General features: G+C 44.5%; 1 protein-coding gene across 3 annotated transcripts in view; it reads left to right on the top strand.

The window, feature by feature from the left end:
* The window catches only part of LOC139050030 (uncharacterized), a 35253-nt gene that overhangs the window by 16145 nt on the left and 1813 nt on the right, over positions 1-17295 (top strand). For all 3 annotated transcript variants that reach the window (XM_070526163.1, XM_070526162.1, XM_070526164.1), the window contains 2 exons: positions 10517-10587; positions 12388-12523. In XM_070526163.1, the coding sequence (XP_070382264.1) occupies positions 10517-10587; positions 12388-12523 (207 nt within the window). The remainder of the gene's footprint in view (positions 1-10516; positions 10588-12387; positions 12524-17295) is intronic.

The following is a 17295-nucleotide window of genomic DNA, read 5'->3' as shown; positions in this document are numbered from 1 at the left end:
CTATAGTAAATATGCCGAATCATTCCTCACAAGTTTTAATGCCTACCCCGGACAGGAATAAATTCGGCACGTCGCAGCTTAGAATCGCCAAAAGCTGCAACTTACCCGAGAAATTCTTATCAAATCCATAAAACTCGTCATGTCACCATCTAAGCTCCATTATTAACGTCAACTAATTGTCCACTTCCATTTCTTCCTTGCTTCTCCCATTACAATCAATTTCATATTATATTCAGCCCCAATTCGCAGATGTCAACCATTCGATCTTTTTTCCCATGTGCACCTGCCCCCTCCCGATTTTTCTGCGGTGACTCTTCAATTTGTTCCTCCGTTTTTGTTTCTTTTTTTCAGTTTCGCTTTCTTTTCTTTCCTTTATAATTTTTTGTCGACTCGCCGACACATTCCAATGTTCCAGACACCAGAATACCTTTTTCGACACGTCGACCACACAGGGTCATACCATTTATGTATAGCGCCGTGACAACGCCTAAACCGAAGTAGTGAAGCGAAACCTATGAATAACGAAACCGGTATACCTACCAAATGCCGCGTCCGTTGCCGCCAGAATTGTGTCGCCATCTCAACACCTTCAAAATTACCCAACGCACTTCTGCGATATCGTGACAGATCGTGCCTGCAGTGTGCTTCCTGACGCAACAAAAACACATGATTGTCGCCATGAAATAATGAATAAATGAAAAACTTTATTTAGTTAGCTTTTTCAGCGCATGCGCCCGGTGGAAGTAACTAAGGACTGTCTGAGTCATAAGCGTGTTCAAATCGCGTGTTAATACTCCCGATGCTGTATTCCTAATGCAGCATCGGAAAGCGGCTGCCAAGAAAAACGGCACGCCACAGCCAGCACGATTTCAACGAATAGCTTCAAACGACCAACGTCTCATCTTCGCTCGATTTGTTCTCAGAAATATTTATTGTTATATGTGGTGGCAATGCTTTTATGCCGCCACCATTTTCATTCTGCAATGAATGCGCGAGAAAATCATGCCTCTCCGACTTTTGATTCAAAGAGCGGCGAGAAAAGTGGCCTTGAATGCGCATACGGCGAGAGCACCAAGGTTTGTGTAAATGGGTTAGCGAAGATTCTGTAGAAGCCCACGTCAACAAAATGGCGGCTCATTGCAACCGTCCCCATCTACGTATCGGGGGGAGGGGGGGGGGGGCATCTAACAGCAAGCAAAACACGAAAAGTACAGCGTGACGTCACAACCGATAATGGCAGTGACGTCAATATGTGATGCTCCTTGGAGCGAATGTTTGAATTCCTTTAGCGTCTGGTATTTCGACCGCTACGCCAGCCGTCATCTTCCTTATGAGGCTGAGGCGAGCTTCGAATTCGCCTCAGCTGAAGCGCCAGCGTATCATTTACCTATGGGAGTTGCATATGTATTAATATGAACATAATGGGGCTTTTATTGGCGGCGATTGCTCCAGTTGGTTCCTTAGGAATGTGAGCAAATAGGAAACAAATTCCAATGTCACAGAGGTTTGAAAAGCAACTTCACTTTCATTCCTGTAGAATAATGCAACCATTATAATTGACCAGTCAAAACATATTTCAATTAGTGAAAAGTATTATGGCCAGCACACAGTCCTAATGTATAGCAACGTATGCGAAATATTTCCAAAGAATTATTTGTCATTCCGTGCGACACCATTCATGTCGAACAGTTATGAGACAAAACAACATTGTTTATAAGCCATTCTACTAATACATTTTTCTGCGCGTCGGACCGCATTTATCGTCGCGACAAGAGATAGCGTGTCTAATGCCGCCGCATAAACTGTCACGATAACAGAAAGCCTCCACTCACACCTTTCGCCAATAATTTATGGCCGTGCTTGAGTTCACGCGAAATCTAAAGTGAAGCGCACGGCACACTTTGAACACACACGCAAGCAAATACAAGAAAAACTTGAACGAAACCGTCGCGTTCAAATCAGCAACGCCACTCAGAACGACGTCAAAGCTGCTTTGCGCAATCATGACAAATATTTCGCCAGAATCATGGGTTGATAGGTGTCACCAAAAAAGAATTGATAAATTGTGAAATAGAAAGAAATTACCAGTTGTCGGTTTAGTACAGGAAAAATATTTGAAACGGAATATTTACTCGTATGACAGTACTGTGATTAAAAAATTTTCAACTGTTCTCACATCTGTTTTCTAGTTGCAGTGTATGTCCCTCGCCCCCCCCCCCACCTCCTCACCTTCGCACTTCAATCGTGCACTACTAACTGATATCTATGGCGATAGGTTTTGGCACGCTTTTCGTTCCAAGCTTCGCGACTTATTTGAATCGATATTGAGAGCACAGCGAAAACTGGCTCGGCTGCTGACACGGCTTGTTTCTGCTTCCGTCTCCTTCATCCTGTGTCATCATATTCGGAACGTGATAAAGCGCTTACGCTTGGTACGCTGTATCACATATTTGAATAAATGTTGCATGACACAAATCTACAAGGTTTGGAGTACACATCAGCGTATCTTATATAACGACTTGTGATAGTCGCGGTCAGAATGAGACGCAGTTTACGAATGTGTTGGCACCGCCGGCCCGGACGCTAGGCTGTGCCCACTGTGCGATGCCTGACTGAGCTTTCGGCCAAGCACGACGGATGAGCGTTTGTCACCAAAGAAGCGCGGGAACTCCGAAGCAACTGCAGTCCCTGATTGATATGGGGTGGCGAGGCCACGACCGGAATTTGGGGATAGCAGAACGAAGGAAACATCCCTCGTCGGGACTAAAGAACTATTGGCTTCATTTGAATAGAGCCACAGAGTCAGCCGAATGGTCGCATCTGATAATCGTACACTTGTTAGGGCTAATTTAACTGGTATACCTATTATACACTATCACGGGTCCTTACAGAAGCAACGATTTCTCCCCAGCAAGCTGGGTGCTTCACATTGACAAGAGCATCGCAAAAAGTAATAATACCGTCACACAAACGCTTCTTCCTTTTGGAACTGAGGGTTAGCTCGTTTACATGATTTGGCGGAAAGATAGCAAGGGTAATCGGGGTGCCTCTGTTATCATTCTAATATTTGCACTTTAGCGACAAGTTAGCGGCGCAATCTATCGTCTCGTTTTAACAAGAAATGCGATGTCATTTTATCCTAAAACTCGAAGTGCCGAAAGCGTTATTTGTTCGCGTTCGTTCTGGGCACTCAGTGCGCATGCGCGGTGATTCCCAATCGCGCAGTGGCGAATACATACCAAACCATTAAATAATCGAAACACAAGGCATGGCTGAAGAAGGGAGCAAGCAGTACACGCATCCTGTGTTCAGTTTCGTCGACGAAGTAACCCCGAGGGCAAGCCGTGACGATAACCGGGGTGCTTCATCTACTCTGGGCACCTACACAAAGTGATATTTGCTGCTTGCAAAATTTTCATTGAATACTGTTACCCGCATACACAGCCCTGAGTGAAGGATATACCAGCTATACATTTTTTCCACCTAAAACGGGTCTTTGTTGACAGCCAACTTGAACTTTTCAATTGGCGACTTTCTTAGATATCGACAAGTCGATGCATGGGTGGTGCGAACGTAGTGTCAAAGTTCAGCGCAAATTTTGCTGTTCAGCGTTCAGGATAAGACTTGTCACATCGGAAAGTGAATTTATATAACGAAGGAAAAGTTTTTTTACGTATGATTACTGCGCTGCACAAACACCATTGGGTGCTAATACTCGCAGTCCCAAGTGCAATCCCGGATATGACCACCGTATTTCGATGAGAGTGCACTGTAAAGAGGCTCGCGTTTACAAGCATTTAGTTGATCGTTAAAGAAACCCCAGTGGTGAAAATTTATGCGCAGGCCCCCTAGTGCGGCATGAGATTTTACAGGTCATCAGTCTTGCACGAAAGAACGCATTTGAATTTATTAGTTTTATGCGCACGGCACACTTGCTTTGCCGAACCGGTAAGTCTTTTCTGGAAGACACGACACAGTGCACAAAAACACTAATTTGCCACATAAAAAAAAAGGTTGACCGAGTAGGGTATTCCAGAAAAACACTCCATCTTTAGAAAAGTTAAGCCCGTTGATGGAAAAGCCACAAGTTAGTTTAGAACGATTGCTTGTGCGTTTGCCTGCGTTGCCTAATGGTGACCAATGCGTATTAAAGAGAAAACTTACTGTTGCGCAAGCTGTCGTTTTGCCGCTCGGAGTAGTTTGGCCGATGAAACCACTTCTGGTTTTGTTTCTTTTAAAGGTGCTTTTACCACTGAAATGTAGATTACACGATTGTAAATTGTTTTTAAACGACCAAACTTGGGAGACTGTATAGAGATGTGATAAAAAAGGGGAAAGTCATGGTATACCACGCTACCCTTTACCAATTGTAGATGCACGTCCCGTCTTAGCTACGCTCTTGCTGAGCATTGCATCTGTCATCGGGAATTTTTCCTACTCTTCTCTCAATAAGCTTGATCCTTCGAGAAATTATCGGATAGCCATTTGCGAGCAGCATAGTAGAAGCAAACTCAGCATCACTTGTTGAGAAATATTTATCGACTCCATCCTCGTTGATACTCAATTCATTCGAATTCATCATTTCGTTCTGAATTGTTTAAATTAAGACTGGCCTACTAGACAAAAATCTGTTTTCTATATAGGGCAAGTCATTTAGGTCCAATCGCAAAATACACAAAATACCATATATTCATCATAGCTCCGGCGTCCATGAGCGTTGAATGTAGTTAGCGTGAACAGGCTACATTCACCGCGGTGATTGCGAATCACCAGAGACGGGTTCAAATAGGAAATGGGAATCGGAAATAATGTAACTGCTCGTTTGCGCCACAATTGTAGAAACCATCCACACAATCTCCTTTTATGTTTCAATCTGTTTTATTAATTCATAAGAAATGTTCCATTAAGCAAGATATTTTATTCCAAAATTGTGGTTCAGATTATGTTATTGTGACAAGCGGAGCTGCCATTTTATATAGCAAACTACATATGGAAACATCATACCCGTTGTAAGTACTCTAACAGTTAAGCTCACACTGTGTGTCCGCGCAAGTCAAGGTAGGTGCCGTTTTGACAATGCTGGATTATTGCCCTACACCAGAAATTTCCCCGTGTATCGTCCGTGCTATGCCAGTCAGCGCAGTGTGCCTTTAGTGAGAATGAAACATTGCAATTAGCGTGTTTATGAAACAGTAGAGCAGCCTCCGGTTCTTCCATCGAGAAAGGTTCGTCCGTTGCTGAAACTTGCATGAAGGGAACGTCGTTACAAATAATTTCCTTTCGTAACACTCTGTCACCTGCCATTGCCTCATAAAAATCTTCTCCATCATTCACTTCTCGTCAGCCTTGGTGTATAGCGAGTGGCTTCAAGGGATTGCGTTGCAGAGGAGAAGCGCGAATGCCATGGAGAGCTCGCCAAACGTGAGACTGTGCTTTGCAGAGGTTCAACTAGCTACAGAATTATTTCGGTTGTTCGTTGTCTGGCTTGTACATGTGACAATGCATTTTCTTCTGCGTGATAGATAGATGATAAAACAGTTGGTTGGGAGCCGGGATAATAGTGTAATTGTAGATTATTCGCAGCCTAAAAAAATTTTTACCCCTGAAATTTGTGTACGTCGTTCCTTCAAGAGCAACCACCTCCTAAGGCCTGTATCTCGAAAATGCCAAGGACGTTTTCACATTTCATCAAATAAAGGGAAGCGCAATGACAGAATTCTCGTTTCTGAAATGCAACGCTTGAACAAAGGGAGACTTAAGACCGTGTACATGTGAGGTTAACCAGTGCGTAGCGGCGGCCAAAGCAAAAGGTGGCTTGTCGCTGCTTTCCTCGGACGTCCAATCACTTAGTGCACACTCTACAGACAGTGAACACGACACATTCTCAACTAAGTAGATCTGTAGTAGATCTGTTGAGAACTTCCGAAACGTGGCTTGATGAACAAGTTACACTCCGGTAGTTTGAACATGCAGCATGATGTGGTCTACGCAGTACAGACATGATAAGCAACACAAAATGCTACCGAAATTCTGAGAATTGTCTACTAATGCGCAAGCATACTTAGACTTCGGAGAACAATGGGTAGGTAGACACGCATAAGTTACGAAAACCAAGTGAACAAAAGCGAACTAAGATTGCAGCCAAAGAACGGTTACGCATTATGGGACAATTCTCGGAATTCGAATAATTTTTCGAACTGGTGATGCATGCTGCATGGCATTCTTTTTTTAGAAGTTCAGCGCTGCCTGTAGGGAGAGTGAAAGAAATATTACGACAGTGACGCCATCACTGCAAAGAACTCTAAATGATCCACAGGGACTGGGACCTGGCATCTGCTCCTTATTCGCATCTTATGACATGCCTGAACAAAGAATCGGTGCACCCACGGGTCAGGTGTGCAGTATAAGCCATAGGACGGCAATTACAAGCCACGTAGGCTTCGCGCCTACGTCATGGTGCGAAACAACTTCCAATATTTCCACCAACAAATGAATAAAATGTGCTTGTGAACGTGCTGCCATCGTTGGTAATTAATTAGAGGGTCTGAATGCACTCAAGCTGTCAATGGGATCACATGTTCACCGAGTCAACAGGCAAAAAAAGAAAAACACGATGACAAACGCGCCCGCTGGTAGCGCAAGAAGGGCAAAAGAAGAGCTCGTTAACACCAGCATCGAGAACGCATGACCGTCCTACCGTCGACCACAGCGCCCCCTCACAAACCGGGGACAAACCGCGTCCGCTTTAAGGGAGAGAGTACTGGAAATGAAAATGTTTGAAAAGAATGAAACATTGCAATTGCAATATATATATATATATAAACGAGAAGAAAGGGGGTTAACCGAGGGACCCGATCTTTATTAGTCATATAATGAGAAGCCAACGCACATTGACACCAAGTACAACATAGGGGAAATAGCATGTGCTTCATAAATGAAATAAACTAATGATAAAAAATGGAAATTAAAGTGGATGAAAAAACAACTTGCCGCAGGTGGGAACCGAACCCACGACCTTCGCATGTGGCGTGCGATGCTCTACCAATGCAGCTACCAATTGAGTTGTTTCATCCACTTTAATTTCCATTAATTTATCATTAGTTTATTTCATTTATTAAGCACATGCTATTTCCCCTATGTTGTACTTGGTGTCAATGTTTGTTGGCTTCTCATTATATATATATATATATATTCCAGAATTGTTTAACGTGCCCGAAGTTTCCCCTGGAAGCCACAGCACTTAAAGAAGAAAGAGTAAAACATTACAGTAACTTCAGCATACGGCAAACAAGATGAAGGCCGTTCACATGCAAAAGTAATTATTGACTGTCTTGCGAGCCTGCGCGCTCGCAAGACAGTCAATAAACTGCTTTTACATTGTCATTCGAAAGCGTTGTTACTTACTATCTTTACTTGCTTCCTCTTAACTCGTTATTCTCTTGTACTCTCTTTCGGTCGCCTAAGCATCCTCACTTATTCTGCGTGGTTAAAGGCACGCTACAACGGCTGTGCCGTCAAAGTCTATAGAGAAAATTAGTATGGATACGCTGGTACCTTGAATGATTTTTTTAGCACTTTAATCGATGAATGTAGCTACATAGGCTTTTATATATTCTATTAGTTGAGAATGAGGGACACGGAAAGGCAAATTAGCCAGACAGCGCTAACCTTATACGACAGATATATGTCCAGTTGACGCAGACGTACTGATACTCTTCAAAATGTCATAACACACGTGTGCATTTTTCGCCAGACATGAACGAAACCGTGGTAACCACACGCAGGCCCTGTAGTCACCACATGCTTAATTAGAAGGGCGTCCCTTGAACGTGAAGAAAGGCGCTCGAACTCTTTGTTTTTTACTATTGATAAAGATATACTGGAGCGCGCGCTTGAATTTTGATACCATAACGCCAGGCGGACACATTTTCGACCCATGAACCATCTAAGGCTTTCGCCGTAATCACGGCATTTCATGTGAACGGTTTTTAACTGAGAGAGGAGTTTACACCGCTTTCATTATATGGTTGGAAGACAGCGCGGAGAACCAGGACGCCTCTTCTAGCGTTAAAATATAAGCACTTTAGCGTCGAGGTAGTGGCGCACGCTATCGTCTCCTAAATTTTTTTTTTTCAGATGAGCCCTACGGTGATCTCCTAGTTTCCAAAGTAGCAAAAGCTTTATTTGTTCCCTTTCATCGTCAGGGGCGACTGCGCATGCGCTATGATTCCGCGTGCTTCTGTCACGAAACAGACGCCAGTGCTCCAGAGGCGCCGAAACAGCCATGGCTGAAGAAAGCAACAACGGTAACACGCCTCCTGCTTTCACCTTTGGCGAGGAAGCAACCCCGAGCACAAGCCAGGAATTCTTCGAGGGCACTTTGTGTACGCCCGACTATTGCGCTACGTGAGTCTTGCCGCTTGTAACGATTCTCGATGAATATTGTCCCCCGTAGGTATGACCCGGAACGCAGGCGTTGATAGCTATAGATTGGTTCTTACTTCAAAACAGGCCTTTGACAGAAAACTTCAGATCCCGTACTACGTGGGCGACTTTCTTAGCTTTTTTCGTGCGCCGATGCAAGGGTTATGCCAACATACTGCTACGGGAAGCATAGCTGCGGCTGTTTATCGTTAAAGCCAAAATGAATGTTATTGCCGGAAGCAATGCTTTTATCGAACAACATGTTTGTCGCTCGTGTACGGTCGTCGCACCGCACACGTGTTGTCGTGGCCCACTGGCTACGGCTTTGCGCTGCCAGAGTTCGAGGTCACCCCTAATGTTTTCGGAGCAACGGCCTATCATCCCTGACGCTGGAATGCAAAAACGCACACGGGACTACATTTCTGTTACAGAAATGCAGGCCGTGAAGTGTAATTTCGCTCGTGTAAGGCCTTTCGAATGCCACTCGCCGTGACTTTTCAAACGCACATTTTTTTCTAATGGTCCCCTCTGAGCTAAGTAAACCTCCTTCACAAAAAACATGCGCAACGAATCGGTAGGCGCGAGCCACGGAGCTAGCGAAACCGAAGTAAGTCGGCTACGGCCGACATACCTTTAGAAAAGGCCATCACCACATGGCCAGTCAGTGCCCACTGCTTCACCTGATTTACTGCGCCGGCAGCTAGCATCGGAGCGCAAACAAACTGGTGCATGGGCATGGACAGCACGCGACCTCATTCCACAATGCCGGCACTATAGGGACAAGCGCATACAAAACGAGAGAAGAAACAATCCTCCGTAGTACCTAGGCAACGTCAGATATTCAAGGAGTAGATGTCGCCACATTTTCTCTTTCGCACCCGCCTTTACTCGCACCTACGCGCAGACGTCGGGCGATTCCTGAAATGTCATCTTGTGCTGGGTGACTGTCTTGGCCGACTGGTGCGCCCCCTGTACGAGCATTTGTCTAGTGCATAACATAATTTTTCCGCACAGTACACCCGTGCTGTCATCACGCGGCTGTCACCTTGATGATTTCTCTTGTTTTTTAGCTGAAGTGAAACTTATAGGTTTATTTACCTTCTATATCAGGTTTCAAACAGTAAACTACGAATCTTTTTTTGACGCCACGGTAAAGAAGTCGCTAGTAATAAAGATTTGCGGTACGCAACTGCAGTAGCGCGTCCCTTTAAGTTTTTTTTTTTGGCTTCTGTCTGCACTCGCGTCTTGCTCATGCCCCTGTAACACAACTTAATTTTTCGGAGACGCTGCTGCGCGGGCGACACGTGCAGCAAACTCATAAGAACACATTTTTTTTTCACATATGCTCAACTTCAACCGACTGCATCCTTCACTTCTCAAGTGTTCAAAATGAGTCTTCCCTCAGAGGCAATCCTCGGTTCTCTACTATTTTGTAAAAGCCATGTCGCTTGCAGCTTTAATTATTTATTAGATAGATTCTTAATGTAATGGATCCATGGTTCTTCATTGATTGAAATCGCCGTCAAAATCCTAGTACCACAACAAAGATTGTGAATCCAATCTGATGCGTAAGGAGCACCTATTTTTATTACAGCTCTGCTTTGAATTAAAACATTAAAGTTAACGCAGCCTCTTCTTCTGAGCCTCACCCTATTTTATAGAACAATTAGATAATAATGTTTCGTGGAAGCCATTCGGTAATTATCGTTGCGATTAAGCTCCACAAGTTATTGACGCCACGACAAATGGAAACAGAACGCATATAGCGAACTTGAAATCACTAATCAGAACCATTAAAGTGAACTAAAACTCAAGTTCTAAACTAAACCAGACTTAAAACGTTTCGTGAAAATCACGGAGGCGTTTCGGCTACGGTCAATGGTCGCTCACAACTCCACGTGTTACGCCGGGTTTGCCCTATGCCAGCCAGCAAGTGAACATTTGGATAAAATGAAACATGACATGCATCACGTTCATTAACAAAATAGCAGTTTGCTTGTTCCGTATTTTGCTTTGACAAAAGCTTCTTCAGGTATTTCCCGCGTTACCTGGAAGCAAAGAGTCCGATACAAATACATATGTTGAATTCTAGGATTTGTGACGACTCCTTCGAAGACCAGTGGATCCTGTTCGACAGCCTCAATGATTCCAAGGACGGTACGGGTATGTATGGCATGGCCTTCGACCATCGATACCACTTGCGAAGATGCTTAAAAACCCTCAACGGAAAGAACATTTACGTAGGTTACGAAAGCGGTGTATTTACTGCACAAAAGGACAGACTTGACGAGTGTCATCGTGCCGGTTTCCGTATGAGCAGCCCCAACACGAATTAACAGAATAGCTGATTTGGAATGTTGGTGCGTGAAAGCCACACAGCGTGATAGCCATACTTGGACGACATAACTGACAAGAACATATCTCACAAACTTGTCGTTACTCCCCCCCCCCCCCCCCAAAAAAAAGAAACAGATATCACACTCTCTAACACTACGCGTGCTAGAGCACCTAAGGCGGCCAATATTGGTTCGTGAATTACCAACTTACAAAATTTTTGAATGTTTACGACCGTTTCTCAATGTCCTACCCACAACATAGCGTCATATTTCAGATCGCTGCATGCTATATCATTTTGATCACTTTATATTTACTATTAGATGTTTCCAAAACTGCGTTATCCTTTTATTGCTCCATTAGAATTGAAAACTTGATATTGTTCATATTTTACAAATTCTTCCATATTGAAAATATTTTATAAAAACATTCACAGCCAAAACAAAACTTAGTTTGGTCCAGTCCCTACAGTTTTTCTTTTAAGTGCAACAGACATCAGCAAACTTAGTGCAATAGTTACCGCGTATTTCTCATGTATTTAGACAGAATCCCCCGAGCTAAACTTTAGTTTTGTGCGCTACTAATGAGCTTTACTATAAGCAGAACGCGGCCTTTATGGTTGAGGGAGGTTAGATTTGCGCAAAGGCTAACTCACAGAATTTTGTATATTTTCCATCGGCACCTCACTGAAGCCTGAAATATGCTTATTGGTGGAAATGTAGAGCAAAGATTTCACTCCGATTACCGACACAACTAAATTTCCAGGGCGCTTTAACTTCTCCTTTATAAGTGGAACGCAATACCATTCAAAGATCCCTGGTTGCTTCTCACGCTTCCCGGTAACTGCACCTTATGTAAGAGCAATGTTGACCGGGAAGCACTGGCCGCAGTCGCTATGCACGAAAGCGATCTTCCTGGTTCAAACACGGTTTGTTGCGTGGGTCGCTTATGCTCGGAGGCCAGCACCATCTGGATGGTTTTGCGCGGAAATGGGTACGCCACTGCCCGTTGTACGAGAGTGGTGGAAGCGCAGGAAAATTGGCTTGTGCTTGAGTTCCCGCGCAAAAGAATGTTTTCTCGTACATTAAAATTACAATCTGATGCTATCATGTCTTTAGGTTGTGCGTAAGCGGTATTTTACTATGCTTCTGACGCATTTTACTTAGATTCACTTAGTTCAGTAACACATTTGCGCTACACGGAAGGCCTGCGTGATTCGGTATGCCTGATTCGCAATGCTTTTTTTTTTGCTCACAAGACGGTCAACGCCGGCGCCGGACGCAGAAACCGGACCATCGGCGACACGAGGCCCGTAGTGCTATTGCGTTAAAGATGCCTAATCTCGTATTCAGCATGGAACACTGTCATGTTCTATTCTGGTGTACAAAATACTGCACATGTTTTGGGGAAAATCCAACGTAGCATAATTTCCGTCAAGTACGTCTCTTTCGTCATATGTAATGAAGGCATATTTACAGAAAGAGCGCCGCATATGGAAGCACTGAAGTCAGGTTACGCTATTACTAAACCTGAACTAAACCTCCGTGTGTTTTTTTTAAACACGAAATGTTCACGCTCGTTGAAAGACCCTTGCACAGTGACGAACTAACACCTCTGTTATTCTCTCAGGCCATACACATGTCGCTGAAAGCGGAATCACCAGTTCCCCACCTATGGCGTCCAGCAGTATCATCAATCACGCACAGCCCAGTACAAGCCGCGCTGGCATGGAGGAAGCATCGGCCATTCCGGAAAACATTGCTAGGTGAGCCCACCTTTGGGAAATATTCCTTGCATAAAGCAAATCACAGAGGGTGTGTAATGCTGCGCGTGGTTGAGCTAAGCCTCCACTGTCGAACTTTTTCTGTGGAGGAGAGCTCTGATACGTGAAACGCGCACAATATCAACCGTTATTCTAAACAGGGGGTATGGTGGAGGTGGTGCTAACATGCTTCTCATGGTCACACTCTTGCAGTTTTGTCAAATGCCCATGTACTACGCCATATTCGCTTGCAAAGATAGTAGAGAGAAAGGTGTCCATCTAAAGACAAAATTAAATTATGGGATTCAACGTGCCAAACCACTTTCTGATTTCGAGGCACGCCATAATGGAAGACTCCGGAAATTTCGATCACCAGGGGTTCTTTAACGTGCACCTAAATATAAGTACACGGGTGTTTTCGCATTTCGCACCCATCTAAATCCGGCCGCTGTGGCCGGGATTCGATCCCGCGACCTTGTGGTCAGCAGCCTAACACCATAGCCACTGAGCGACCAAGGGGGGGGAGGAGGGTATAAATCAATCGAGCAATGCAGCGACAGGCCATATTGCTTAAGTGACCTTCATTTCAGAGTGCAGCGAAAATTCTTAGATTATCGATGGTTCGACTATATGCCAAATGCCTAAATATTGTACCGCTTTATGATGACTTTCGCTTACCAAGGTAACCTATGAGCCGGGAGGCATGATGACTGTAAGACGCTAACGCAATGATAATGGAATTAGAAGGAATGATATTATTAGGTCGCCGGATCGGATGCCGGCCACGGCGGCCACATTTAGGTGGGGCGAAATGCGAGAACAGCCGTGTACTCAGATTTAGGTGCATGTTAAAGAACCCGAGGTGGTCCAAATTTCTGGTGTTTCCCACTACGGTGTGTCTCATAATCAGGTCGTGGTTTTGGCGCGTAAATCCTCATACCCTAATTTTCATTTTCAGGTACGATATTGATCTAATGGTAAAGTCGTACAGTGGCGACGGCATAACGACATTTACGGGCGCTTTCTTAAGACATGATGATGGTTTAACAAGGACGACGTGACGACGATGGTAAAGCAACCGCATGAAAAAGCGATAATGACGACCGCACCGCCAAGGCGACATGATGACTATACCGTAATGACAACGAACGCATGAGAGCATCTGTGTACCGACGATGCAATGACAACGATGGCATGACAATGACGGCATAATCCCGACGCGATTTCGACAGCATAACTGCGGCCCAATAACGAACGAAAAATAACGTCGATACATCAACGAAGGTGGTGTGACGGCATGACGACAATGGGATCACGACACTGAAGTGACGAATGCGGCGGCTGCTGTGAATCGCGTCCCCGCGTCACCCATGCGCTGCCTCTCGCGTTCTCCCACTTAGCGAGGCAGTCGCGCCCCACTTGGCTCCGTTTGCAACATGCTGCACGAGACACTGTCCGTTGGAATCAGACATATGCTGGCGGGGTGCCCCGCGACTCTCCCCAACCTCATTGAAGAATGGACACAGTGGGAGAAAAGGATTCAAAGCCCATTGTTTCAGGACCAACTAAGGGCCGTCCAGAGGGCCCATGATGTCGCTGAAAGGCTTGGCCTGACAGTGCCAACGTGGGAGCGGCCCGCTTTGACTTAAGAAGTTGAGCCTCCGGACCTCATTCCAATAAATGTTTTCACACACACACACACACACACACTGTCCGCGCCAGCCAATATACGCCGAAATGAAAACACGTATAGAGCTGTGCCAAAATTAGGCATTCGGAAGTATCATAATATACGGTGTAATTTTTTTGTAGGATAAATAGATTTTAGGTTTTTATTTGTTGTTCTACCCCAGACGAGTAAGCAGTGCTTTTAGTCGAATTAAGGTCAACATTGATCGTGCGAAGAATTCTGCCTAAATAATAATTTATATATTTCTTGATTTAAAATTTCTATTTTCTTTATCAAAATGATAAATATTTACTTAATTTCATCGACATACTCTATGTGGTTTGTTTACCTCCTTGCACTTAGTTACAAATTGCGATATTGATACCACAAGCCAGTATTGTTAAGAAAGACAAAGTAACATCATAACACCACGTGGGTTGAATCGTCGCACATATTTGGCTGAGTCGCTTCAACAAAAGTAACAGAATAAATACCACAACACAAATCTAATTCCAAAACAACGCCAGGGGCGCACACAGAGAAAGGAATCAACGGGACGGCGCGCTGCCTCTCAAACGCAGATTTACTATTATGTTGCCACATAAACTCGGTCACCTGTTCGTACTGTTCATACACAAATTTATAATACATAGCAGGTAGAAGAACTGGCTGGAAATGTTCATTATGTTAACGAAGAAAAACAAGTAACTGCCACCAAAGCAAAAGTAATAAAGAAAAATACAGGTTATCGATGTTACAGTACAGCAGATTGCAATCGGTGTGGAACTGCATATTTGAAGAATGAGATTGAAGAAGCAGAAACATCCCTTGTGGGCATATTTCATCCACTGTGCGTTTAAACATGGAGGTATTAAATTTAGTAACGCGCGTGGTGAATGATGCAATAGATTATGCGCATGTCGCTTGTTTCGTGCACTGTGCGGGAGCGCTAAATTGTAGCCATGTTTTTCAGTGCTAACCAACTTGCTACAAATATATCAGAAATTAAAGTCCGGTAACCTAACATGAGCCCGGTGCAGAAAAACCCACAACTTGGTTTAAGACGATTGCTTGTCGTATTGCCTGTGGCCTTAGGGCGACCAATGTATTTTAAAGACAGAAACTGCTGGGCAACCTGACCCTTTTCCCGCTCGGAGTAGTTTGGCCAATGAAATCATTCTTGGTAATATTTTTAAGGGTTCCTTTACCACAGAAATTTAGATTAGAGCTCCGAATCGTTTCTCAAAAAGCAACTTCGCTCGACTTTACACTACAGCGATATGGAAGTGGAAGTCACCATATGCTGCGGTACCCTTTAACTTTTGTGAACAATTGCAGCAGTACGTCGCGTTTCAGCTACACTCATGCTGTGCACTGTATCCGTCATCTGACAATATTAAGGCGGAAAACCTTAGATCTCTGTTTCAAGGTGACGTTGTGATTGCACAGAAAATCGGAGTGCTCGTATCATTGCTGGTTCATTCGTCGTCATCGTCTGCTTCCACAACGCTGCCACATCGACGCCGCTAATCGTGCGAAAAAGACAGTTAAATATTCTAGAGTTAATCAAGGCACTCGAACTCGCGACCTTTCATAGGAGTCAAACCCGCGACATTTTGTGGTAATTAGGGCGAATATTACTCAGGCACAGTTAATTAAGGTAGCTTTAATTAAGGCGCTTGAACCCATGACACTTAAAGGTAAAACGAAGCAATAAGAAGCAACAGTGCATTCGAATGAAAATGCCGAGTAACATTATGGCTCTCTTGAGCGCGCAGACTTTCACCTCCACCATCTATGGCATATCCTAAAGCAATTACTTACTCTTAAAGAACTACCCTTAAGGGTAATTTCTCCGAGGGGTGGAGTGGGCAGCACCATATTTTCTTTATCGACAGCACCACTCGTCGTGCTGGGCGTGAAATGCAATATGCGACTTTGGAGCTATCGCACAAAACTGTCCCCAGTGTACTGTGTATGACTCAGCTACGTCTATGCATGGCGGATGAGCGTTCGTTGCCGAAAAATCGCGTAAAGTCTGAAGCAGCTACAGTGCTGTATTGCTAGGGGTTAACGAAGACCGCTCTGCAATTTGTGGGTAGCAGAATAAAGCGAGCGCCACTCGTCGGGTGGTAAGAATTACCTGTTTCATTTCAACTGAGCCAGAGAATGCCACAGCAGTCAGAATTGCAGCATCTGGTAATCATACGTTAGTTAGGGCTAACTTAGTATGAATACTTCCTGCGCTTCCACGAGCGCTTGAACGAGCAACAATTTCTTCCCAGGAAGATGCGCACTTCACCTTGAGAGGAGCATGAAGGCTAGGTAGCGATATCACCCGATAAATACCTTTTTACGTAGTAATGAGGTTTAGGTTGGGTAAATGATTTCGCGTAAAGAGAGCACGGGGAATCGGCGCATCTCTGCTGGCGTCCAAAAATTTGCCCGTTAGCGGGCAAATTTTCCCGCGCTCCAGTTTCCCGCGCTCATATCACTGAAGGGACAGCTATCGTTGGGATCCGCCTCTCGATCGTTCAAGGCTCGCTCTGCTGCTCCGCGTTAGCTCTTTCATCTTTCGCTGTTGTGCTCGCTCACTCTGTTGCGCCACCGACGCTCTCGCTGGAGCGGGTCATTATCTGCGCCATAAAACGGAGAGTTATTTTGGTCGACGCAAAAGTCTTTTTGATTGCCAAATGCATCAATTGCGAGGGCATGTTTCGTGACTTTCGCCTGAATACTCCTTGTGAGCGTGTTGAAGACGGAGTTGTGTTTTTAATAATTTTAATACTAGCGTTTTTACCTTACGATCACTGACAGATATTTCAACGCTCCTGCAGCGGCTCCATGTAGGATATACATGATGTATTAGATAATGCAAGGCTTCTCTTATGCTTGCATCTCGAACCAGGAAAGTTTTTAATTTGCAGTTTAGCATCACAGGCCACCCAAAGCATATAAGTGTTCAATATCTGCCAATCTAGAGCCAACATAGATCGCTAAATACCAATGCATCAACATAGTGCTCAAATTGAGCGAGTCGCCTCACCATTAATGCGCGGTTTAGTTTGTCGAACTCTCGATCGGTCAAAAGGTGTTTTTGTCGTCC

This window comes from Dermacentor albipictus, chromosome 9 (assembly GCF_038994185.2).
Source record: "Dermacentor albipictus isolate Rhodes 1998 colony chromosome 9, USDA_Dalb.pri_finalv2, whole genome shotgun sequence".
Taxonomy (NCBI): domain Eukaryota; kingdom Metazoa; phylum Arthropoda; class Arachnida; order Ixodida; family Ixodidae; genus Dermacentor; species Dermacentor albipictus.
The sequence above is the reverse complement of the archived record's forward strand: the minus strand, read 5'-3'. Positions and strand labels throughout refer to the sequence as shown.